This window comes from Spea bombifrons, chromosome 8 (genome assembly GCF_027358695.1).
Source record: "Spea bombifrons isolate aSpeBom1 chromosome 8, aSpeBom1.2.pri, whole genome shotgun sequence".
Lineage (NCBI taxonomy): Eukaryota > Metazoa > Chordata > Amphibia > Anura > Pelobatidae > Spea > Spea bombifrons.
Genome location: NC_071094.1, coordinates 25,729,258 through 25,756,486, shown reverse-complemented (window position 1 = coordinate 25,756,486; position 27,229 = coordinate 25,729,258). Strand labels below are relative to the sequence as shown.

Here is a 27,229-nt window from a genome sequence, read left to right as displayed (position 1 = left end):
TGTGTACAATATGTTAAAATACAATATATATGGTACTGGGAGAGACAGCCATAGAGGCAGCTAACGCAACCTTCTCCAATAAATACTCGTTTAACTTACACCGTAAGAAAATGCAGGTGGTGCTCGTAGACATGAAAGTTTCGTAAATCTTTTAGGACTATCGCTGTGTTTGAAATGGGGGGGGGGTGTCTAAATGGTTTTCTTTAGAGCTGCCATAGACCGAGTGCCTTGCGAAGAACCTGTAATCCTTGTAGTGCGGCATCTCTGTGATATGTAACTCTGTTAGAGGACCATCAAAATCCCGCCGAGCTTTGATGTGCTGTAATACTCAATCCTTTATTGCAATCTAAACACTGGGAAAACAAATGAATATGCACAAAAAGGTTGCTGATTTCCCTCTAAGTGTATTTTATATGAATTAGCTCTGCTTGTTAATCATCATGCACCGAAAAAGCTTGTGTTTTTATTCCTAATGAAGAAATAATTGCACAAAAGGAGCCGGTAATCAGACTTTTAAGCACATTTATTCTTTGTGGAATAGAACGCACAGCTGTATATGAAAATGCTTATATTTGTCACCTTCCAATTAACCCCTGAACACAGCCATTGGCACCGTCACCACAATACATACAGATTATAGTTTTTCTGACACACTAATGGTTAAATACAATATTGAACAAGTTGTAGATGCAGCAGCTCTACATTATGATATATTTTGGCCCACGGATAAGAGGTTTTTGTTTTTTTTTCATAATTTGGAACAAAGCAATATACTGGGACCACAGAAGTAGTGTTTGTGCCCTACGGCTAAACTAAAACAATTTTGCTTAGTAAACAATCATTGAACTAAACAGCGCCTACAGAAAAGGTGGTAAAGTTTTGGCTGTTGTCCTCTGATTACAGCTGCCGAATACACGTTCCTGTTCAGCAAGACCAGCTGAGCCCAAGACCTTCATAAAATGTGCTTATTATTAAAAAGGCAGCTACTGCATTACGCCTATTTGGGGACCTGACATGGTAAAAGTGTCCTTTTACTATATATATAGTATACTATATATATATATGTATATATATATACTGTATATATGCACACACAATATATAATATATATATACACATACAAACACACAGTATGCAACATAGTATAAAGACACCTTTCAGCTTACTTATTGTTTTGTTGTGTAAAATGAATATGCTGCTATTTTTATAATCCATTCTCACCTTGTCTGATAACTAGTGCTCATCTAATGCATCTACAAACTAATTAGTCTGTCGTAATTAGCCAAGAAATCAGTTAAAGCCCACCAAACTGTGGTTACTATGACAACATTTAAAAATATTTACAAAATATGTGTTCTTGTCAGACTTGTTTAAAAATTATGTCAATCATCAAGCAGTTAAATACAACGTGTTATTTGTTAAAGGGACACTCCAGCCATCATACGCGCTTTAATGCATATGATAGCTGAGTGGCCCTTTCAATGTTCTGGTGGTCCTCGTTTCAATTGCATGGAGGGATTCTGCACTTCCCCTTACCCTGCCCCCAAAAGCTGTCTGTGCCCAGTTTGCATACTCACCACCAGTGAGCTCCAATGCTGAGTAACAAGAAAGCGCTCCTATTTATATGAGTGGGAGCGCTTTCCTGCCACTGATTGATTACGCAGTGAATGGCAAGAAAACAAGACCACATAGGTGCAGTTTCCCCTATAGGCAAGTGATTTCATTTTTGTATTTTTTACATGCTTTATGAATGCATACGCACTTTGGCTGTACTTCAGTTTTTATTCTTTGTTGGTAAGGCTTCATGGGACATTAGACTGTCCATTTAAAGAGGAACGGACAAGCATAATGGGGTCTATTCACTAAGTAGAGTTGTACATTTCAACTCCCTGACATCACTATGCATTATGAAGGTCAACCCCAGAAATGTAACATACAAATGAGAGCAATTTAAATATGTATTTCTTCCCACTTTCAACAGCTGATATATTATTTAAACATAGTATTGAAATAATTTTGATGATGGAGATTTTATAATGACGATGCCTATAGTTGTTATGGCCTTTAAAGCAGAATATACTATACTGTACTTGAAGCATAGGGACATTTCTGAGGATAAACATTAACCAGGAACAGAAATCTTAATAAGGGGACTGTACCCTAAGTGAGCAACCATGTGAATATTCACAGTATGTTTCAGGTGTTAGACAGGGCCGGTCTAGGCAGCCTCCTGGGGCGCTTTATCAAGGGGCACCCACCACTGGAGGAACAGGGCTGGTTGGTGAGATAATAGATCTCCCTCTAACTGGCCCAAAATGAAGAGAGTGTGAGGTCTGTTCATTCAGAACGCTGCTTTAGTGCTTCCTTTCACTGTGTGCCGGCCATTAATACCAACTGGGATCCTGATGCTCAACACTGGAGGCGCTAGAGAGAACTGAAACAGATGTCTGTAGGAACAGACCTCATACTCCTACCACAGGGCCACCTGGTTAGGGAGAAAGGTAAGAGATGGGGGGGACCTCAAAGGGGAGCGGTGATACAGGGAAACAAGAATGGGGAGAAAGGGGGATAGATAGGGAGAAGAGGGGGAGATAATGAGAAATATATGAGTGACGTGTAGGGAGCAGAGCACTGAGCAGCCGTACAAAGTAGGGGCAGAGCAATTACATCCAGTGCCTGGGTGTGATGCACCATGTCTACCTGGCTCATCTGCCCCTGTATAAGAAATAATTGCTCTGCTCCCTACTCTGTATAGTTTCTTCACTGCTCGATCCTGCTAGGCTTTAAAAACATTAACATTTAATTAATTGAAGGGGGGAGGGCAGGCAAATATTCCTGCCTGGGTGCCACTTGGTCTAGGACCAGCCCTGTTTGTTAGAAACAAGGCAGGCAGTATGTGGAAAAACATTGTGCCGTAAATTGCTTTCTTTGTCTTCTCACACGAATGGTGTTTACTAGTAAGTAGCAGCTGAATCAGTACTGATTAAACCCCCACCACCCAATTGTTTTAAGGAGCTCTGTGTTTCTGCCTGTGTTATCCAACAGGTACTTCAGACAGTTTAGCTGATACAGGGTACAATTTCCAAAGCAAACCTTGCTCAGACAGTCCTTAACAAGTCTAGAATGCTAGGAATCATAGTCTGTACCAGCTGATGCTTAAAATCATTCGGGAGACTTGTAAAGGCAGATGTTAGACATAAGCAATTTCTCTCACAATGATTGGTAAACGCACAGGATAGTTTCTCCCGTAAGCTTTAGTATACTGGTATTTAAAAATTCCCTTCTCACCCTTCTCATACCTGGGTTGGTATATGTCTTCCTCAACCTCGGGTCTGGTCTTCTACCAGAGACCTGGTAGTTTGAGGGTTCTGCGCAGTTTCTCAGATGTTCCGAGCAGTGCACTCTTCTGGACAGAGTGTTCTGATGTTGTTCCCGGAATCTGGAGTCTGAGCCACTCTCTCAGCTTAGACGTCACAGCCCCGAGTGCTCCTATGACCACTGGGACTGGGACCGCTTTGGCCTTCACTCTACACATCTTCTCTAGTCCTTCTAGCTTCTCATACTACTTCTTTCAAACTGAGAAATCAGTTTGGCTCCTTGAAGTTCCATAGGCAATGGTGGGGCTAGCTCAGTTTCCATATAAGCAATACATTTTTTAAGACTAAGTGAGCCAGGAAACACATTATATTGCCTGAGCCCTATGCTACCTAAAGGGATGGTATGTTTTACTATATTAAATTAAAGTTATGGTTTATTTTCCTGGCTTATAATAGGCCTTCATACTATCAAAAAATTCCTAGTGACCTAGAAGAAATTTATCCAAATTACTAAAGGCAAAAAGAACAATTTGTCATCTACTGGATTTGGTTTTCATGACCATGAGATGAACAAATGAGTTTGTAATTAGAAAACATGGAGAAAATATGTTTCTGGGTAGTTGTGAGGCTGTATCATTCCTAATACTAGAGAAGTGGACAGATACTTTCCACCGTTAGAATAATTGCATCACTACTGCCTTCTCTCTCTTTAAATCAGTTCTATATGGGCCCGGGGCTAACAAATTGATAATATTCCAGTGCCTGACAAGGCTGCACCAGTGGGACCTCAACAGATAGAAGACCCAGAGAAAAAAAAAGACTAACATTGATTTTTATGGAACTGTCCAAGTGATAAAACCCCGACAGAAATGTGACAAGCAAGAATGAAACAGTCCAAGGATAGTTTTGTGATGTCGGAAGCAAATGCAAAATCCATCCATCTTTCCTGACATCAAATAAAAATCTTCAGAGTGACACAGAGAAATAGTGCTGGAGTTTCTTTATTGATAGTCATATATTCCAGAATGTTATTTTGTTTTATAGATGTAATTAATAAAATGTGTTATATACACAGTCACTTTCAGACACTCACTACATAGTCATGATTTTAAAGCCTTTTCGCTTTTTGAGTATTGCCACTCCACATAATAAGGCACGGCATAAATCAGGTTAGATGCAGCACCATTGGGCAGACTTTGACTCTCCGAGCAGTATAGGAAATGACCACCTTTGAGTTGTTGACTGTCTTAGAATTCTGGGAGTTGTAGCAGCAGACTATTCAACAATGACCTCGGTGTTTAGTACCATTTTAAATACTAATTGGAACACTGGTTGCATGGTATTATTGGTTATACCATAGCTGGGAGCATATGCTCGAACCCTTACCATTAAACATGAGTTATGGTATAACACTATCACATATTTATTTGATATCACTTTGAGCTGCTCTTGTTGGCGGGTTCAGTTGTAGGTATTCTCAAGGCAGATCCATTACTTCAATGTTTTTGTATATCGTATATGTGTATATCTGGCCTTGTTAGGCTGTTTGTCGGTAGTTCTTTAAGATCCATTTGGATAACACAAATCAAGGGTTTGGATCATTTGGTGGACTAATGTTCTTTTCAACCCCTTTTTATTTGGAGGTTCTGCGCATTTATATTAATGTCCTGAAACATGAGCGGCTGCCACCAGATGTATTTTGGCCTTGCAGACCTAGTCTAATATTGACACCTGTCTTCTTGGTATATCAAAATATAGCCAATTTGATGCTGTATAAAGGACCTCATGTCTAAAATTGAATGATGGTGTCTGCTTTGACCTGGGATTTTAAACCTAATTATGATGATTGAATCAACAATCCTATGTTTTAAATAAGAAGCATACATTTAGTACAGAGATAAGAAATGCAGCGATAAAGATATAAGCGAGTAGTTTTCACAGATAACTAAGATGTTCACGGTAAGTGTATTTTCCAGGTCAAGTCAAGGTTCTAGGTAAGAGCTGACTCACAGCAGCTAATCTTCCAGTTAGCAACTTGTTATGTTCTGAACACCTCTAAGGTACCGCCATTTACTCGTAAATCTCTGTTGCAGCTGTTGTAAAGACTTTTATCTGCTGCCAGCTCTGGGTTTAAGATTAAAAAAAACTAGAGAAAGGTGAGAGGAATAGATACATCATGGGTGGTCACCAGGGAGAAGAAAAAAATGCTTTTCTTTGGCATACTTGGATGACCCCTAATCGTGCTGGATGGGAAGACACAAAATCTGAAATGGAGAGAATTCATTAATTTACATATGAAATGGAAAGCATAGAGACAGGTATGCATACCAAATGTCCATGGTTTATGTACATTTATGGTCCAGCAGCTCAAGTTGCTTTTATTTTTTCCAGCACAATGTAAAGGACCCAGCTCTCGTATGAAGGAATTGCAATATGTAGACAATTTCAGCAATGACTTTAAGAGATGCTAGTGTAAAAAGGTTAAAAGGATACAGAAGGAGTATTGTGGCTGTTTTTGACATGGATAACTGATCATAGCTATCAATAGTTCCCAGGGTCATGTAAAACATCTCGGTTCTGCCCTGCCCCTGGCCACGCCTCTAACCTCACCCCTGAAACAAAAGTGTCCCTCTGTCTTTCTTAAATATTGGAAGCTCTAAAGAAGAACAGAGATGTCTCTATAATGCAGAGTCTTACTGATTTAACGGTCTGGATTATACAGGGACAACTGGGCATATTAGATTTTTCCACAACTCAGTGAATAAACTTAAGAGAAAAGTAATGTTAATTCAGGAACAAAAGATTTGCACGTTAAAACACCAGTAGATCATCTTATTCCGAGTTAACTATTGGGAATCCTTTTATGACCTTGATATGGGATTTTAAAGCTCCGTTGATTAAATTTGCCAGACACGCAGCATACTCTTTTCTTGACCGGCTCGCCTATTGTTACGGACTATAATTGTTCACCTAGAAAGATGTAAAAAGACAGCGGCCAGGACAGTGTATTCCTTGTAGATCCGCATGACTGAAGGTTTTGCACAATTATTGCAGTAAGCTGCTTCATGTTAAAGATTGATGGTGCGACTGAGAACAGTCTATCATCAGCCCTGTACGCTTGACCTTTCAGAGTTCTCAAAGTAAAAGGAATTACATTGGTCTCTGGCACTCCATTCTGTCTATTGCCCCGATACGGGCATGCAGTATTTGACACGGCATGGATTGCTGGCCCGTACTATCCAGTGAAACCAATGTGTTTTTTAAATGATATATGAGTAAAAGTTTGTTTTTATGTTTTACCACAAAAAATATAATGAGTTGTCCTGTATGTCCTGGAGAGCATTACCAATTACAGCAATACAGTTCCAAGGTTACTAGTCATGAAATTATTTTGGAAATATAATAATTAATGTTGAATTGTTGTGAAGCGCTCACTGGCACCTAATTTGCAACTGCCTGTACTCCTGTTCATTTAAAAAAAAATAATATCCATGTGCATATATACCATCTCCCTTACCTATACAAATACACTTACTATCCTTTACCCACACACACTCACTTCTGCCTCCTGCTTTGCCATCAGCTAAATGTCCCCCTCCACAGCCACCAAATTCCCATCCTTCCACAACTCCCAAGTCACTTCTCCACAGCCCCTTATTCCTACCTCAGAGCAGTTTTTATTCAGCTGTATCTCACAATGTTAGGATGACCTCAAGATGTCACAGCGACTTGCAACTGAGAAGAAGGGTCACTCACACTAACACTCACAGAAACACTAACATGCACTTACCCAGAAACTCGCACTAATACAGCCTGATCCTTACGCTAACACACATAGACGCACACTCACACATACCTAGACATTTACATTAACACATACGCACACACACACACACACACTGACACTAATAAACATCACATCAAGATGCTCACACTAACACACTCAATCACACTAACACACGCATCAGACACTAGGCACTAACACACATGCACAGACTCAAATACTAATATACACAGACACATGCGCTAACACACTCACACTAACATACAGACACTCATACACACGCACACAGACACTCAGGCTAACACCCAGACACAAAAGCTAATACACACCCAGACATTCACATTAACAGAGACTCAGGCTAACACACACCCAGACACTCACATCAACATACCCAGCACATGCAAATGTCTGCCCAAACACACACACATTCATGCTTGCCCTTACATTCAAACATCCTGGCTTACACTTGCCCTTAGACACACTTTCCAAACATATAAGCGCATTCAAAACACAAACACACTCTCTCCCTCTTCCTAATTACCTCTCTCTCCTTTCTCCCCATCTCTTCTCTTTCTAATTATTTCTCCCCTTTCTCATTACCTCTCCTCTTACTATTTATATCTGATACTTTCAATCATTAAATTATGTCTCTCCTTTTTCCCCCTCTCCTGTTCTTCTTATTTCTGTGGCGGGATCCCAGTGGTCTGTTCCTAAAGACGTTTGTTACATTGCTCCCTTGTGGTGCACACGGCTTCAGTGCTGAGCACTTAGCAGAGCTCATATCCCGGCGCTCAGTATCAATAGCCGGCACACATTGCAGAGGAGCACTGTAACCGTAGTCTGTTTGAACAGACCTTGTGCTCCCTTTGTTTTGGGACCTTTAGAGGCAGATCCATGATCTCCCCAACTGGCCCTGCTCCCCCAGCAGCAGGCAGCCTAGTCTGCCTCTGGTGAGAGCCAGCAGGGACTGACACCTTGCCATTCACTGGAGGTGGTGGTACACCATACTATGGCGTAACGCCACAAAAAAGCCCTGACTACACAAGTTACAAACGTTTAGGGCTATGTTTTGTAAGAGTTATTTTCAGTCCTAAATACAAACCTGGGTTCATAAATATGTTAATGGGGATGGTTAACAACTTTCAGCCAGGGAGTAAATAAATCCAAGTGGCCAAGAAATAAAGCAGCTCAGACACATCAGGCAGAAATCATGCTCCTTGTGTACTATCCAGTCTAGTAAAGACATTTGCAAAGAGACACTGTATAGGAAACCCATAAAAGGCTTACGTCGCCACACAAATGCCAACTTAAAGTGGCCCACAATATTCACCTGCCGCTCTTGCCAGCCTTACTCTCAAATAGATTGAAATCAATTTTCCAGGAATATATATAGGTTGACATAGATGATAATAATCCTAGTTTAACATATTATGGCTAATTTCTGATGGAAATCATCACAGTAAGTTGGCATTGTGTCTCATTGAAGGTGATTGTGTATCTCTCTCCATGATGTTGTCTGTTGGGGGTGGCAGGACCCCCAGCACCACAGGCCATCTAGTAGTCAGCCACACATTAGATGTTTCCTGCTTGCCTGCTAAACTGTGGCATCTACAACAATCCAAAAAAGGTAAATACAGGTACAATAAAATGACTTTTACATAAAAAGGAACAAATAATAAACAATATACACACTATTTGTCCATTTTGTACAAGTAGGATAAGTTACATGTGTAGCATACTATACTGCATTGCTATAAATATATAATGCATAATGGTATGAAAAGAGGTAAACCAGATAAACAAATTGCCGTGGCTACAGTGTGATTTAAATAATTGTAAGAGGTTTTTTTAATATGGCAATATTAAACATGTTCTGTATCCCATACTAAAAATGAAAGTATAATCCACCTTTATGATAAAGGAATAAAAGTGGATTTTTTTTTTATTAATTTAGGTTTTCAGAATGAACAGGAAACTTTTTTTCCTTTCAATAACATTGTGTGGCAGAGGCTCATGTTTGCAGAACCTCTTATGTTCCGTAGTTCTCTTCTTTTCTCCTTCTGAAGGAGAAATGGAAAGGTCAGTTTTTGATATTATTGGTAAAACTGTGGACTTTAATACTATTCTTTTCTTGGTGCCGGAAATACTATTGGTGCAGTAGGTGTAAAGAAGGACCCAGTGACATAATGTACGCGCTGTAGAAAAGGTCAGTGAGGGTTATATGTAAAGAGCATTTCTGGTGTGAGTGGTAAAAATGAAGCAATCAGCAGGAACCTTACACTGGTTGCTATGGTGACTGCATCACTTTTTTTAGTGCTATCAACTACAATGAGAACACCAAACATGGCACAGCTTCATGAATTATAGTGTGACCTCTGGCTAGCTCTAGAAGGCTTCTCTGCCTGATGTTGGGAGGCATCATGGATCACCAGGTTTGTCTTAGTGAACGATACAACCTATACAAAAACACTAGATGTCCAAACCTTCCATCTTGTCATTGTCCTCCTTTTATCACCAGAACTAACCACTGTGAAAATACAAATTGGGCAAACGATGTTTAATCACCCAATCCCCACAGAGGCCTGTCTATTCTCTAAGCCTTTTTAAAAGTATTTTTTGGGCTAACCTCAGCTGTTTAACAAAGACCCAGGTCTTTGCTGCCTCATACAGTACAAGGGGCGGGTTGCAGAAGGTACGTTCACCTGTTAAAAGGTTTAATTAGGGACGTATTTAGTACGTTACATAAGTAATCCGTTTTGTAAAGTTATACCTGCATGCCCTCCGTTATGTGTGATTTCAGTAGTTGACATCCTTCTTAGCCATGGATAATGCAGCTGAGCAACAGTGTGACATTTCCTAATGTATATTTATATTGATATTAATATAACTACTTGTCAATTTTACATTGTTTTTCTTGTATTCATATTAAGATTGAGGAAATGGGGAGGGTTAATTGTATTTTTTAAGTAAACCCAGTAAACACAAGCCCTATGCCCCAGCTGGAAGTGGCCAAAAGATGGCTGCTAATGTCTATGATTAAACATTTTTTTTCCAGTGCCAACGGAAATATTAGCAAAAATATTGAAACGGTAACATAACTGGGTCCTGTGTGTAATTATCTCTTCTTTTGAGTCACTCTCTGTGGGTTTGAGAATTAAAGCATTTTGGCAGGGTTTGGCTTCCAATGTGAACAGCAATGGGCCTCTGACACAGAATAAACAATAAATTTGTAAATGCGTATTCAGATGGAACCCAAGGTAAATGTATCATTTGGTGACGAAAACGGCAATTTGTTATGCTAAGGACCCCATTACTTTAAATATGTGAATTCAAAGATCAGAGATTTATGAAAGACGTAAAATCCATGTTATATACACTAGAAACATCACTATGTCACTAGCCAACCTAGTTTCCTTCAATGTAGAAAAACTTTATTTCTTACTTAAGGAACAAATGGAATTTTAATGATGGGAAACATCTGTTGCATACACTCAGGCCCAAAATATTAATCAGCGTAATGCCTAGTGAAATACTCGACACAAACAAAAGTTCATTGGAAGAGCTGAAATGAATATTATTTGAGCATTTGTGACCCAGTAGAGGTTACTGGAACAATCCCATGAAGCAAATGTTGACCTTAATAAAACGACTTTATTGGATTTCAGACTCAGACCTTTTCTATGTGCTGTTCTCTTTTTTATTTACCCCATATGCATCATCTTTTGACTGGCACTTGAATATCGTGACCTATTTCCTCTCTCTGTGTGGGGCATTGGCACCCGCGTCCCTCCTTCTGATATATTCTGTGTGTTATTTTCATATCGTTGATGCACCTCATTTGAAACAGAGCTTTGAGGCTGATTTACAGCAGTTTGAAGAAAGGATCTACATGAAATACATTCAGTGAAAAGTCTACTTGTTCGTTTTCTTTAGGTGTTCAATTTCATTAAGATCAAAATTCATTAGTGTTGCCCCTTCTGTGAAATGTTTCAGCTTACAGGGACGGGCGTTTTCCATGACTCTAGTATTTTAGACACTGTTTTTAGGTTGCCTTGCAGCATTTCATTGCACATGATCACAGTGCGTGCAGAATTGGATGTGTAACCCAATAATGATGTCTTTAGTTGAAGTTGATACCTTTTATTGGGTCAACAGTTACAGAGGGGGCTGCCAAATATATTGCATTTCTTGGAGCATTTTAATTAAGAATTTCTTTGTGTATCTGACACGAACTATGTGTGATGTGTTTGTTTAATGACGTCAATGCATTTCTGTATTGGGTAGTTCAGCCCCAGAAAAGATTGCTATTAACTGACTAGTATAAGTCACCTATGTTTAACAACTCATGCCATGTGGGTGATAAGTATGCGTATGGACATGTACAACTTAAGGTGTCCATTTGGAATCTATAGGATGTTTCTGGTGTTCACCAATAATATACCATATCTATCCATCCATCCATCTATGTACACACACAATAAATAAACACAGGAACTATTATATTTAAATACAGTATAAAAATGCAAACAATAATGTACTGCATTAAAATTCATACATGGAGTATGATACTTGGATAAAGTACACTGAAGTAAGCTTTTTTAGGAATATAGTATATCACTGCTAGCCTGCATTCTGCATCTCCCCCCTCCCAGCCATCCCCAGGGATGAGCTGAGAGTTTTCACCCTAGACCTGTCAGTCCATGTGCTCTCTGGATGCGCCCAACGCTGCCGCCGCCTCTGATTCTTTCACACTTGTCTACTTCAATCTTGCACCGATAAGACAAGTGAAAACCAGAAGGGGAAAAGATGGGAGGCGTTGTGGTGCTCTGGAAACAAGCTGTGGCAGGCAGATCACCATGCCGTGCAAAGAGAGTCAGGGCTTTGACACCATTAACCACCTCTCTCCCAAGGCATCCCAACAGAATCTCCCGACAATCTTAGCGGCATTGCCAGGAGGCCAAGCTCCATATTTCTCCCATCAGTCAGTGAATATTTGTACACAGCATTACTGGGACCGCTTTACATGAGTGACAGGTGTAATAGGTGTACTCCACTGACAAGCTTTCTGATAATTGCATCTCAGTTACTGGAATTTGTGTAAGCTTAACCCTCTTGTACAAAAAGGAGGAAAAAAAACTGTTTATTTTTTATAGATTTCATAGCCATTACATATTGTAAAGCTCAGTAAGTGTGGAGGAATGTAAGATGCATTATAACATTCCATCGCAGAGATCTGCTTGGCATTAATTCTCCAACATATAATGTTAGTGTGTTCAGCACCTTGTTAAAGCTGGACAGCTCAAATCTCCAGCATTCAGCATTCCGCAAACAGAACAATGTATAGAGCATGGAAAAGCTTTCTTACAACGCATGTTTAAATGTTGCGTAAAAGAGACATTTTTATCCAAACATATATTTTGTGGTATTAGTTGAGTACATGAAGCGCAGCACTGTATTGTATGAGTATCTTTCTGCGCTCCCATATCCATTGCATGTGGAAAGGCAAGGCTACAGTATTTGATGGACCTTGAGGAGACCAAGAGCTCTGAGTATAAAGTAATTATATGTAAAATAAGGGTATTTATTTTTATATGAAAACTAACATCCCTACATAGAAATAAGTTATAGTTATGTTTTAGAAAAGTATTATGCCCAAACTTTCATGAGCAGTTTTGAAGCTGTAATTCTTTTTAAATTAGAGACCTATAATATCAACAGTGGCAGATGTATAAGACTTTTTATTATATACTGTACATTTGATAATTTTTATTATACAGAAATATAAAATAAGCATCGCGCCTTGTACTATTTAAGCATAGTAACATAGTAATTGAGGTTGAAAAACGATATATGCCAGTCGAGGTCTACCCTTCTACCCATCCTTCCTGCTTTTGATCTAAAAGACGTAAAGACAATACAAAATGAGAAAAAAAAACAAATTAAGCTATTTTTGGATTTTTACTTCTTCTCACTTACTCCAAAAGACAATAAGGTTTCTTCTTGGATCAAGAACCTCTAAAATATTATTGTTTATTCTATCATTTATAACCCCTTTGTTCTGCTTTTCTAAAAATAAAATATCCAGACCCTCTTGAAGGAATCAAGTGTATTTGATAACACCACTTGCTTGGCAGTCAATTCCATGCCTTTATTGCCCTCACTGTAGAGAATCCATTCCTTTGTTGTGGATGAAATCTTTGCTCTTCCAATCTCAGAGGACGACCTCTTGTTCTTTGAACATTTCTGTTAATGAACACTGGTGAGCTCTTTATATCGGCCCTGTACATATTCATGGTGTTATTAGACACTCCTTTTGTAGAGTATTTAGATGCAACTGTATTAGTATCTCTTAATAACTAAGATCTGCCAATCCCCTTATTAATTATGTAGCCCTCCTTTGCACCTTTTCCAGATCCTTAATGTCCTTTCTGAGGACCGCTGCCCAGAATTGCACTGTATATACAAGGTGAATTCTTACCATTGCCTTGCAAAGAGACAAGATGATATCCTCCTCCCAGGAATCAATTCCCTGGTTTATTCATGCCAGTATCTTATTATTGCTAAATCTGTTGTCTACAATTATTCATAAAGCCTTCTCTTTAGTAGTTTTTCCCAGGGAGATACCATTTAAAGTAAATGTTACATTGTTATTGTTTTTCCACTAATGCATAACTTTACATTTGTCTGTATTGAACGCCATTTGCCAATTGCCTGCCCAGTCGCCTGCTCCTTGGTCCAGTTTGAGTCTTTGGATTCTATGTTTTAGCCGATTTCAAATCCAAGTACATAAATTTGCCCCAAGCCTATTTCTGACAATTTGTGCAGTAACCTTTTGTGTGGAACCGTATCAAATGCCTTAGCTAACATATTAGCTCTGTTTTAATGGTGCACTCTGACAATGAAGAAATAATCACAGTCCATGCAGAGAAGGTATATGAACCCAGAGCCCAGGGCACATCTTTCCAAGTCGTCACTTGTCATGGATCCCTGTTATGCCTATAAAAAAACATCCTCAACGTGAATCTGTACAGACAACATGTGATGTGATCCCCCATAACGTTCATGTTTAAAAATGCATTGACCCATATCTGGAATGCCAACTTAATTCCATTTCATATTAAACAAATGCTATGTGAAATCTGTTGAATTGTTCAGTCCCCATTTACATTGTAAAGGAAATCAGCTTTAAAAGAAACTTAAAATGAATATAATCTGTACATAGTATGACAATAAAATGTAGTATGACACCACACGCTTACAGAAACGTTAAAATAAGGATTTTGAACAGTGTTTTTCATAATTTGTAAGTAAGAGACAATTGTGATGGATACAGTATAAGCCTCGTATAGTATGGTGACATATATAGTAGAAATTGGAATATTAAAGTATAGTAGCTTTTTTTTGAGATAACAATGCAAGCTCCGAGGTGCCATTACCTCTGTGGCGAAATCTGAATAGTTGACATGCGTCATTTCATTGAGGATAGGTATTAACTTTCTTGATGCCCGTTCCAAAACACTTGTTGTTTACAACCTATTTAGATATGCCAATATTTATCTTTTATATTACAAATTCTGTGCATGCTGCACACCATAAGGATGTTACAATATCATTGATTATTTTTGTTTTAAATACCCTCTTCAGACTGGAAAGTGTTTTTCAGATTTCCCACGTGTAGCACATCTAGATCAAGGTCTGAAACTGAAGTGATTTAGTTCCTTTGGGTGAATAGGCAGTTAATCACGTAATTAATGTGTTTCTTTATTCAATAATAGTGTACAGTGTATCCTTTTCTCACAAGGGGCTCCAGGAAATTGTCTGCGTTTATTTTCTTTTGTCCACCTTTGCCCAGTGTATGCCACGGGGCTTTACTGGGTTCCTACAAATCTATTTCTTTCTTTTGGGAATTCATTTAGGATCAGACTGACACACATAGGAGATACAGTAGAGATACGTTACAGTAGGAGTTTAATTTTTTTTTATTTAGTTTTTGAGTTGTCTATATTCTATGAAGATCTCTTCTTGGTGTCTATTGTAAATCTGAAAAAATAGGATTTGCTTACCCTAAGCGTACCTCTCTTTTCCTTTGGCCAGTGATATATTTGGGTGTAGGCTAACAAAGCATAAGACAGCATAGATCGACCTCCTGTCATGATACGTTTGATCAGAGAGGAGAGATTTGTTGGCTGTTCTGGCACAGATCTCTACAACCTGCCCCTTTTGTGTTCCTTATTCTGCTAGAACAAAATGCTGGATTGGACATCATTTCCTGACTCTTTTGTGCTGGATGAGCCATGGGGGACTCAATGGGAGCCATTCCTAAAGATAAATGCCAGATGAGCCAGACGCAGTATATATATATATATATATATATATATATATATATATATATATATATATATACACCAAACAGGCAACTCATCCAAGCCAGGTGAAGATAATGAATCTTGTACGATGAGCTTCTGGGATGGGTTACCATAAGTACCATATGTAGATCAATAAATCTATATGCTTAAGTAAGGTGGATGTCTAGGTCCAATGCATCCCTGATGCGCACCAGAAGCATTTGGCTGGCAGGCAACAGTGTACAATAAGTATTTTTTTATTATTATTTCTAACCCTAAGGTTGAGGCTAAGAATCTCGCCCCTAACATTTTATCTGAAAAAAACACACAATAAGTCACTTTCCTCTCTTTGATTCAGTAGATGTTAGAAGAACAGAATCCAGACACCACTGGATATAGAACAGAAGATTCTAGTTACACCTTCCTTTATTCACACATTTTAACCAATAGAGAAATGAATCAATATAGGGGAAGAAAATAAAAAGAAAATATAACTCATTGCAGTAACACTTTGTAAAATGTTGCCTCCCTACTGAGCATATGAAGGCAGATGGAGTTTTTGAGCAAGTCTATAAGCGCTCAGCTGCACCCTAAATTGAGAAAAACACAGATACCAAAATCTAAACGAATCGCTGTAGCTGAACAGAATAGAAGCTGAATGCTTCAAGCTTTTTTTGGGCACTGGCAATTGCTTCCTAAAATGAAAACGAAGCGTGTCTGCTTATGCCTTCGCTGCTGGATACAGTCCCTACTTACCCCAGATTTTAGCAGTAGCTGCCTTCAACAGACAGGGCGTCAACTTTGTCACTTTCCCAAATCCTGCACTTTACTAAATACAGATTAATAAATCATCTGTAACGGCGTTAACAAATTGATACATTTTAGATATACAGTAATCTAAGTTTAGCTTTATTTATTTTTTACTAAATCTGGTTAAAATTTCTGAGTTTAGAAGTCAACCTTGACTGATATTGTCCAGTCAAAAGAATTCAGCTGCATTTATAAATGTTAACTGCAGTCTTGCGGAATCTGAAAGAGTTTAAATGGAGAGCATGCTTTAACCTTTGCTGTTGTGTCAATTCATGGCAGTCACTGAAATGGTTGTTTGCCCTGGCCTTATTATTTCCCCCTCTCTGTGAATGAGGTATACAGCTTCTAGGTGTCTGCTGGGGAGAGAGGAGTCCGGTCATAGGTTTTTTCAGAAGTTTTCGGTCCATTTTATGCGTGTCTTAATATCAATTAGTAAATTATGGCTTACAAAACATTTCATCAAATGTAAACTGTCTAGTAGTTGCGTCTTTAATCAAATAGTAGATATCAAGATCATCAACCACTTCTTTTTTATGTCTGGTAAATATTCTTGTGTAAGGGAAGATTCAGAACCTCCACATGAAGAGCTGAGTTGGCCCTGTATAATGCGTAGTTCAAGCGATGAAGTGTCTCTGAATACTACCTGATTAAATCATCATACGGTTCCAGCTCAGCCGTCCTTGTGGGGGAATCTTGCCAATATTGACCCTTCGCCATACATAATGAAATTGTTGAGTTGAAATTGCTAACCTTTCTAGCATCAACTGCTTGAGTGCGTAAAACGGTTTGTCGGGGTGTACCAATGGCAGACGGTGCTCCTAGTTATTGCAACCAATGCATCAATGGGGATTGTGCAATAACCAGTGCATTTAATGCATGCGTTTTATTTTAGCCATGACATGTGATGAATAAGTATCTTTACATACATCCAATAGTATCAGAATATCTGTTTTAATGTTGATTTGCGTGCATGTAGATTCCCGTTTGGTTTAGGCATTTGCTTGGTCATTGGGTATGACGGGTACGGGCATGTTTGGATTGGAACAGTAAAAACACTGCATGGTTAATAGCCATAGACAAAAGTCAGTGACCTTCCATTCAATCTCATACCTTCAGTCCTGTGGTTATTACCGGCTTGGAATGGAGCCAGGCTGTGCATTTCCAGCACACTGACAGCACAGTAGGGGAGGCTGTTCCTCACAGAGGGAGGCAGAATGTTGGAACGCGTCAGGGGAAGTCAGGCAAAGAAAGTGCCACCAAGTGTACTCTGTTAACCTCAGCGCTTCGTGATGTGCGCTACTGGTTCTCCTGCAGATGGAGGATGCTTGTAGCTCCCTGGCACTTATTTAAACTACAGCTACACATTCATGTCCAGATATATTTCACTTTCGCTTAATTTGGGCCACTGAAAACTGAAATATTGGCTCACGGCCTGGCAGTGACTTTGAAAAGCACCGACTGATCTCTTGAGTTCAGGAAAAGTATCAAAAGCAAAGACTGCATTGAACTATGTTTGTCACAATCTGGCTCACCTGTACACTATGTAACCTTTACTCAAGTATAGATCTAAATCTGAGCCACGGTTGCCTGCCGCCGTTGTAACATATGTACAAACTTAATTCTAGATGTAAACTGGTCTCAAAATACTGATTCACACTGTAATATTCCAAACATGCTTTAAAGAGAGCAGCACCGTAGTAAGTAAAGGAATATTTCATTATTCCAAGGGCACTAAGGGTCAAAATATTTCCATCGACGAGAGCTGCATATAAGGAGACTGACATTAAAAATAATTTGCTGTTGATAACTTGACATTGTTCCAGTCCATGGTAAGGACAGGAAGATAAAAGATAAATACAGTGCAATTGATGCTTGTGATCTGCAATTACCATGTCAAGTTTTCCTGCCGTGATTAGTAACTTCTATTGCTTATTCCCACCTGTGTACATTGTGAAGGAATCGGGAAAGCAGGTGCAACCGAATATCTCACCATCATTGTTCTTCATTTTTTTTTTAGGATTTGCAGTCATCATTGATAGAGAGCCAACGTGTCTTCGCATGGGTCCTCTTGGCAACAGGTAATAACGGACAATGACATTCTTCATATTACGTTATATTTGCTGCTGCATCTATGACTTCCATCAGGGATTTGATATTTGCCATATACTATCAATTATAGTTCCCATCATGCCCTGCCAAACATTCTTACACACTTTAATGCAAACGCCTGTGGGGATGGTAGCCTACAGCCGCCAGATGTTTCCACCACCGCCTTTTGTATTGTGTTCAAAGATGTTACACATTCTGTGGATCTTTCGTGGATAATCTTACCTGCTTAAATCCATTATATCAAAACCTCCAAAATAAAGCATAGCTGTATTTAAAAACTGAAAAGGGTGCACTTTAAATGGCAAAACCTTGACCTTCAGATTGTGGTAGAAAATTGCTGGGTTATGTCATTTTCTTTTGCTTACAATGCATGCATGGTAAGGGGAAGGAGATATCCTGGTCATGATCCTAAAATGCATTGTAAGTCTGCACTTTACGGTGCTGACTGGTGTAGAATAGCAGAAGACGTCTGTCAATCTTCATCTTGGCTACCAGGATCAGCTCCAGCCAACGTTTTACTGCAATGACTTTAATCAAAATAAATTTGGCTGCAAAACATGCTGCGGAGCCACCGTTCTTCACCCCTGGTCTGTACATTTGCTTGCAATTTGTTGAGCACATTGTGCACATGAAATTGTATTCCCTGTACAAAGCTGACCTTGTCACCCACTCATCTGTTGATGGCAGGTATGCTTTAATCCATTTGCTGAAATCCTTGCAATATTTGTGCTGGTAGCTGGGTATTTTTCCCTTTAGAAATGGGAGTCTGTGAACCACACATCTCTTATATATACATTTTATATATTTTTGCAGCTGTGATTATTTAATAATTTTTTTTGGATCACATAAAATTTTGCTAAATCCCTGTGAATGTCGTTTATAGATGCATAGGTTTGACAGTAGTTGTCTAACTGAAGAATAGAAAAATGTGAATATACACGTGAATTAACGTTTTATATGTTTTTTTTTTTACATTTTATGTAGAATTAGAAAAAAGTAAGGTTTAGCCTAGAATCAGAACTGCACCGTGGATAAAACTCAGCTATGGCACCTGAAGGCTAGTGGCCAGTTATCCACATGCATGTGACATCCCATGGGATACACGCAGCCCCCGGATACCCACTGGATACACTAAAGCGTTCCGTCGGATGCATGAGCCGCTCATATGGTAAACGGGAGGCGTGAAGCTTGATACCCCACCAGGGTGTGCTTGAGGGTAGAGTTAATAGGGAAGATGTATGATTCAGGCATTAATATTAAAGGGGATCCCTCACTATTTTTGTTATTACTAGTGCACATTAAACATCTAATAGACAAACAGTCAAAGTCTTTTTCATACTGCCTTGGGTAGAATGTCTGTCTTGCCCCCTCACCGACACTATGTTGGCGCAGTGTGTTTCTTGACGTTTGTTTTTTATTCTCTTGTGGCTTTCCACTGGACACCTTTTGTTGTGGCTAGCGGCCAGTGCGTGTATTCGGTGTTTGCAGGCCAACTTTGTCACAAAAGCCTATGTAGGTTGGGAGTTGGTTTGACACCTGTGGTCCCTAAAACCTGAGCTTTAAATGTTGGATAGATGCGCCCATCAACTCCTCTCAAAGAGGGGACCTTGTCTGTATGAAAATGCATTTATTTAATATGCGAGAGAGTAGGAGGGTATTTATTTTTAACATGAGGCGTTGTGTAAATGGTAGCCAACTCACTTGGACTTGGGTGCGGCTAGGAGATAGTGAGCTTGGTGCAGATTGAATGAACTCACACTCCGCTGAGTTCCTAATGAATAGTGTGGTCACCAGCCTCAATTCAGCTTAGGGTTCAGTTATTTCACTCACACTTTCTCCAGATGGCAGGTAATGACTTGGCCCCCAGATGAGGTAAACAGTATTGGGGCACTAAAAATATCCAGCGGTCATAATAGTAAGTAAAAGGTGTATGAGATAATCAAAGGGAAATGTTTGTGGTGGGTGATATAGAAGATAAATAAAAGGTGGGGTAATTAATAGGGATGAAAAGAAACACAAAAATACTGTGTGGATGGTATGGAGGTCCTGTCAGTGAAATGGTTAAACATGATATATATGTATATATATATATATATATATATATATATATATATATATATATATATATGTATATACACACACACACATATCTATCTATCTATCTATCTATCTATCTATATATAGCGACGATGCGTTATCAGGAAATCCGGTAAAGGTACGTGAAAAAGCTGTAGAAATCCCCAGTAAGGGGTTAAAGTAGATTTTCACATCGAATAATGCGGCAAGCTATTCAGGGCATGACTGTATGTGCTCTAGACTTTAAACTTTCTGAGGATGGTTGAATCTGCCACTGAGATCTTAATGTGCAGACGTTTTTCCTCTGAATTTTCAGGAGCCATCATCCGAGCGGCCAATTAGTGTCAGTTTTATTGGTAGTTTTGTAATGTGGACGCTTGCCCACCAGGGAGGATATAGAAAGCACATTATTTCACTTAGCCCGCTTGGTGCCTGTCACAGAATAATGACTTCCAGTCTCCACCAAAAAGAAGCAAATGTGCAGATAAATCCCAGGGCCAATTTTTAGGCAGCATCCTGACCCCGGTGCACCCGTCTCTTAAATCCCATGGACTCCGAGAGTCTGGAACCCTGCCTGCGTTCCGTGTCAGAATTACCTGCTTACTGAGTCACTGGGCCTCATCAGACATACTTCTCTACAACAGAAAAGTATTGTAGTCTTATTAACATCTCCGTTGGTATCTTGTGTAACAAAATACAACCTGCTTCACAACATTCTCAACCCTGTGCTGGCTGTGACGCTGTGTTCATACAGCACCAACACTGCATTCATAAGTCCAAAGGGACCACACTGGCTGGTAGTCAGGGTTTGACTCCTTTGTTGTAGCCAAATTGCACAGCAGCATATTTCTAAAGGAGACCTGAATTAGATTGGAACACACCGTGATAGGGACACAACCACACAATCTAATAAAAGGCATCCCAGTTTAGTGGGTAACATTTTAAATGGGGATTAGAGGGGTCCCACATTGCACGGATTTTACAATCCGGCCAGTATACAGCCCCCGTTATATTTCGAGTTGCCACGTGTCCAGGTTTTAACCAGGCAGTCCAGTATTTGTGAGTGATGTCAGGGATATAATGTTCATCACACCTTTTATATTACTGCTGTCTGCTAACACAGGGCTCGACGAGTTCACTGCGCACACAGTAGACATCCAGAAAACACAGCAGCCAAGAGCCGCCAAGTAATTACTGCATGGGCGTCACTTGGTTCCATTGAGCTCCTGGTAGTTCGTGGGAAGGAAAGTATCTGTGTAGACTTGCTTGCTGGACTAGGCTAGAATTAGTTTGTGTGTCCAGCAGATGAAGCTATATATACACATTTGTGGCATATTGAGGCAGAAGGTATCAAGAGTCCTGTTGGTGACATCCTATAGGTCTTTATATTCTGGTAAGTAATAAAATCGGAATATAGGGGGAAAGACCCATACTTGACTACAATATATGTGTAAGGCAAGCCAACACGGACCATGTATTCTTAAGCTTACGTGAATATTTTAGTGTAGCAATTTCAGCTGGAGTGAATGGTAATACAAGTTCCCATTATACGCAGTAGAAAAATGAAGCAGCCATCAGAGGCGCATAGAACTATGACAGTAAAATGTGTGGTTCTTAATTTTAACAATGTTTTATTACATAAGGATGTTCAGTCATCATTTCAAGCCAATGACAGCTAATGGGGAGATTGTAGTAAATGAGAGATTTCTCAGTACTGGAAATATTGATGCCTTTACACAAGACTACTTTGTAATGTTAGTTTAACTGCTGTACATCGCGCTTGCCTGACAAACCCTCTTTGCGAGAGGCAGAAGTTATTGCCGTTTCTGGATGCTGATAATTGCCGCTAATAAGAAGAATGAAATGGAAAAAGGTTTAAAGACATTATAGCTTTAGCTGAAGCAAATCACATAGCCTGCTATTTATTATGTCATTTAGTGAACCATCTGTTTTTTGTCTGCAAAGCGCAGGGATGGATCACAGACAAAGTTAAGAAGAGGAGTTTAGCGGCTGATTTAGTGCAGGGATCTGTACAGAAAGAACCAGCGTTCAATGGCTGTTTATTGTGACATAATAGTGAGCTATTTTGCGAGTGTGAATTGTTAAAGACCCACTTTATAGATTATTATTTATTAAAATTGCTAGCAATTCAGGGCAAAGGGTTGTAAAAACTGTTACTTTCTGAATGATTTAAACCTGTCATTCATGTAATGTGAAGGCTAGATGGACCAAATGCCTTTTATCTGTTGTCAGATTGTAAGGTTGTCTGTCTACCTCTCTGACTCCTTGCGGTATCCTGGAGGAGGAAAGAAGAAATTAGCTCAGGGGAAATAAGAGGAAAGGTGTTCAGGGTTAGAGACACGAGGCACGATGGTGCACAAGGATAACTCCCGACAATGTACAGCAATCTCAAACCAATCTCTGTATCGCAAAAACCTAGAAAAAACAAAAACCCAAAACGTGTGCAGTTTCTGAAGGTGTATTTAAGAAGATAGACATCTGGCAAGTGTCAGCTGTGGATATCAAGCATCTCCAGCACACTACACACCGTTCTGGTAAACCAATTAAGAACTCGGAATTATGGAAAGGCCATACAATCTGTGCACAGGAGCAGAACGTGGAAGGGGGACAACTGAACGGCTCTCAGGAAAAGGGGCAACAGACAGAAGTGAATTTTATCTCCCAAAATAATGAGTCTCTTTCTCAATACCTAATGTTGGACGTGCCCCACACCCAGCCAGCACTCTAAGGGTTAATAGGGCCCTTAACCATTTGGTGACGTTTTTCCTCTGGCACTTTACACAGCACAATAGTATTAGCTCAGGGGTACTTGGGGGATGAATAGGAAGAGCAGCTGGTGATGTATAGACCATTAACTTAGTGTTTAATGCAGAAGAGCCAGAGAACAACACAAATCATCAGAGAACCATTATGGATGAGCTGTGTGCTTTAAGTCTGAAGTGTAAATCTGTGTTTCGGCGCTACGGAGGGTACTGTATGTCGCATAGCAGGTTCCAGAGTAGTTTATTGCTGCTGCACAAATAGGCTCCTGCGGACAGCACAGCATGATTTGGGTGAGTAAAATAATGCAGTGAAATTCAGGGAGGGAGCCGGGTAATATGGACACTGTGGTTTAGTGAGCCGCACAAACAGGCAGCACCACAACAGCTTGTCAGTATCATCTGTCATAGGGAAACGGGGTTATAATTCTGATTATTGTGAGTAATGCTATTGTGTAATGCCGCTTCTCATTCATTTTGCTTGCGCAGATGAACAGTCTTTATAAGTCCCATCAACCTCAGCCTCTTTCAATGCAAAATCAGTAATTATGTCATACTATTTTTTTTTTTACTGTTTATATTTGCATGTTCTTCTGGTCAAAGAAAGAACATTAAATATATTTTGGATAGGGATTAGGAAACCATATTTTCGTGGCACAATTATTTATTAACGCGCCTCTGTTCCGGCTCCCTGTCACAATAAATACAAGGAGCAAAGCATCGGGCAAGCAATCACTTTTATTTCACCAGCGCTATTAAAGGAGCGTGGAGCTAAGTGGGCCACTAATTTATAATTCTGGAGCCTGCTTTGCTGCTATATTATGTGCTTCCAGTTAACTGGAGGAATCAGATAATTGAGAGCTGGGTAAGTGAGTGCTGACTGTATTAGCATAATGATCACTTCTCTCCTTAGATCGTTGAGACGATATTAACCTAACAGATAAAAAAAATAATAATAATCCCTGCTGCATATGAAAATAAACTGTTATATACATGTTCACACGTATTAGTGAGGTTCACGTTTAAGAGTGTTACGTGAGCGATCTGTAGGACTGGATATAGTGAGATATTCACTAGCCCATTCATCTTTTCCTATTACTTCTCCACTTTAGAACTGGATATGAGAGTTATAAATATCGGTTTATCTTAACGGAAATCAAGGCCAGAAGCAAGTTGTAATTTTAATTACATAAGGCTTACTACCTACGTGCCAATGTTTACTTTTTACCGGCTATTTTTCTAGTTGAGGAAAACATTGCCATGTGTTATTTATCCCTAAGTGGATTTGCGTGGTTCTTCTTGGAATGGTTAAATGCGGTGAATGTATGTCATGTTTTTCAACCACGGTAACTATGTCACCCTATGCAAGGCTTATGGTAGTGCTAGGTAAAGGAAAGCAGATGGCCCCTGGTCAATTGGCCTGGTCTACTTTGCGTTGGTGAATGCACAATGAGTCTTCAACTGTATTTCCTAATTTTCATGAGTGCATGTCTCTTTCTTTATACAAAAAAAGCCCTGCCCTGTGGTCAATGTGTTTAGTGAGTGTGATATATATATATAAATATATATTATATATATATATATATATAAATCTTAAAAGGTAGTACCTTGTCTGTTTTTTACCTTTTGTTGTAGCGCTGCATGATTAATTGACAGAAAATGTGGCCTTAGGCTTTCTATAAGCCCTGAAAAGTCTGTTTACTGTGTTCTCCATTCAAGGTCTAACTTGAAACAAAAGCAATCACAGTGTCATGGAGTCTACTAGGCCTTGTTCCTAGTGGTAAAAGCCCATGAATTCACATAAAACATACATCATTACGGATTAACCTTTATCAGGCCATGTGCTTCAGTCTCCGCTTGTTCTGTTACTCCATTCAGGACCATGGACAAGGTCCAAGATATAAAAAGCAGGCTGCATCTGCAACAAGTAATGTAAGCTTTCTTCTCCGTTGAATTGTTTAAAATAAACTTAAAATAAAATTCCAATCTGAGGCTAAACAACAATGTACCAGTATAGCTGTTCCTGGGTTTAATGCCCTATTACAGGTATCTGTGTCTTATGTTAGGGTACTAGAGGCCCAAGCCGACTTTAAACATTATTATATGTTAATAGTCTAATACTAACTACAGAGGAAACATCCATACATCTATGTCTGTTTACTGGTTAAATATATGTTATTTTCTACGGCCTTTCAAATGCGTAGCCAGAACATCGACCTGTGCCCCCACCAGCTGTACAATGTTACATTTATGCAGCTTTTGGTGTGGGGGATAACTCCATGTTAATCAGTATTTCACCTAATTTAAAGAATTTTGCTCTTTATTACCGATCAGGTAATTGATGCCTCGCATTATTAAGTCCATAATTTATATTATATAATCAATAATAAATAAAAAGCGATGCGCACAATAAATAAAATACGATAGCAAATATAAATATAAAGTGCTGCTGGTACACCATAAGAAATAAACCCCACTGTTGTTTCACTTCAATTCCATAAAACAAAACAAATAAAACAGTGGCCGAGCCCAACAATAGGTGTGAAAAACAGAAAAGTATATAATACCAATAATAATACATAATACATAATAATGTAACGATATGAATCCTCCAAAAAGTAGATCAACTGAAGGAGTCCAAATATAAAAATAAAGACAACAAATAAAGTAATAATGTAGTATGTAACTTAATGGATAGCCCTGGCTGAACATACTAGACACGGCTGCACATGGTTGTGGGGATAGGGTTCTCATGAACTCAATATTTCCTGCTGTTCCTGCTACTGAGTTTCGTGAAGATGGGACAGAAGGCATACAACGAAGAAAAGGGTTAACGGGATGTGGTTGATGGCTTTAGAGGGAAGATGGCTTTGGAAAAAGAGGTTATAATCCAAAACTAGAGGGTCAAAGAGTTAGATGCTATGTAAGGAAGCTTTACTTTACAGATATTATGGTAAATAATTGGAACAGCCTCCCAGCAGAAGCGCTGGAGGCTAAAACATGGGACTTTAAACATTCATGGGATAGGCATAAAGCTATCCAGAATCTACAGCCACACTAAGGACTAATTACAGTCTATAATTCAGGAAAACCAGGCACGTGGGCCGAAATGGTTCTTATCAGCCATCAAATTCCATGTTTCTATGTAAACTGGGTAGTAGAAGAATGATTTAGGGCATGGGCAGAAAATGTACGGTGGCCTAAAGGAGAACATGAAATGAACTTGACTCCATTTGAAATGTATCATTTTAAGTATAATGAATTAGGCACTCTAACACAATAGTCTCCTTTATTCTTTACCTTCAACTTTGGCTCTTCAGGGCAGGAACCTCCTTTCTCAATATATGTGAATTATAATGTTTGTATGACATCTATTCTGCTGATTATACTTCCCCTTTATTATATTGTAAACCGTAACACACTACCTAAATGTGTCAGTGATATATATATATATATATGTAAAAACTTACATGCATACATTCATACAACCCTCTTCTGTTCACCGGACTCATTTCGTGTCTCACATTAGCGCAGGTTTAGTTACCACCTAAGTCAATTTTTGGAGTCCCCAGGGTAGTACCTATGCAGCCCAGCTCCCTAGCAGATGTTTTCAAGCTCAGTACAAAGAATATTTTTTCTTTGCTAAATCTCCTCTATCTCTAACAGCGGAAGCCCTTTTGTTTGCTTGCGGTATAAGTAATACTAGCGTGAGCCCAAGCATGTGTAGTCTCAGTGACTAAAAAAAACAAACGTTGATTAAAGATTGAAGTAAAAGGTAGAAAAGCCAAAATTAATTATATCGCGTCTGTGCGTTCCTTCCCATCTCTGCGCGGTTAAATCACAAGGCAGAATACTCCAGAGTAATTAATAAAGGATAGATATGGTGGGGGGAGTCTGTTAAAAGCCATTAGCTGAAATGTTACAGAAGAAGAGGTAAGATCGAAAGGAGGGTTCCCTAAGCACTGGAAGTCTAGGAGTTTTGTACGGCGAGCCTACGGAATTCTCGGA

General features: G+C 39.2%; 1 protein-coding gene across 1 annotated transcript in view; it reads left to right on the top strand.

The window, feature by feature from the left end:
• Positions 1-27,229, top strand: part of NEXMIF (neurite extension and migration factor) — a 136,498-nt gene that overhangs the window by 46,545 nt on the left and 62,724 nt on the right. The window contains exon 2 of the mRNA XM_053474002.1: positions 18,274-18,334. Coding sequence (XP_053329977.1) covers positions 18,315-18,334 — 20 coding nt within the window. The 5' untranslated portion in view covers positions 18,274-18,314. The remainder of the gene's footprint in view (positions 1-18,273; positions 18,335-27,229) is intronic.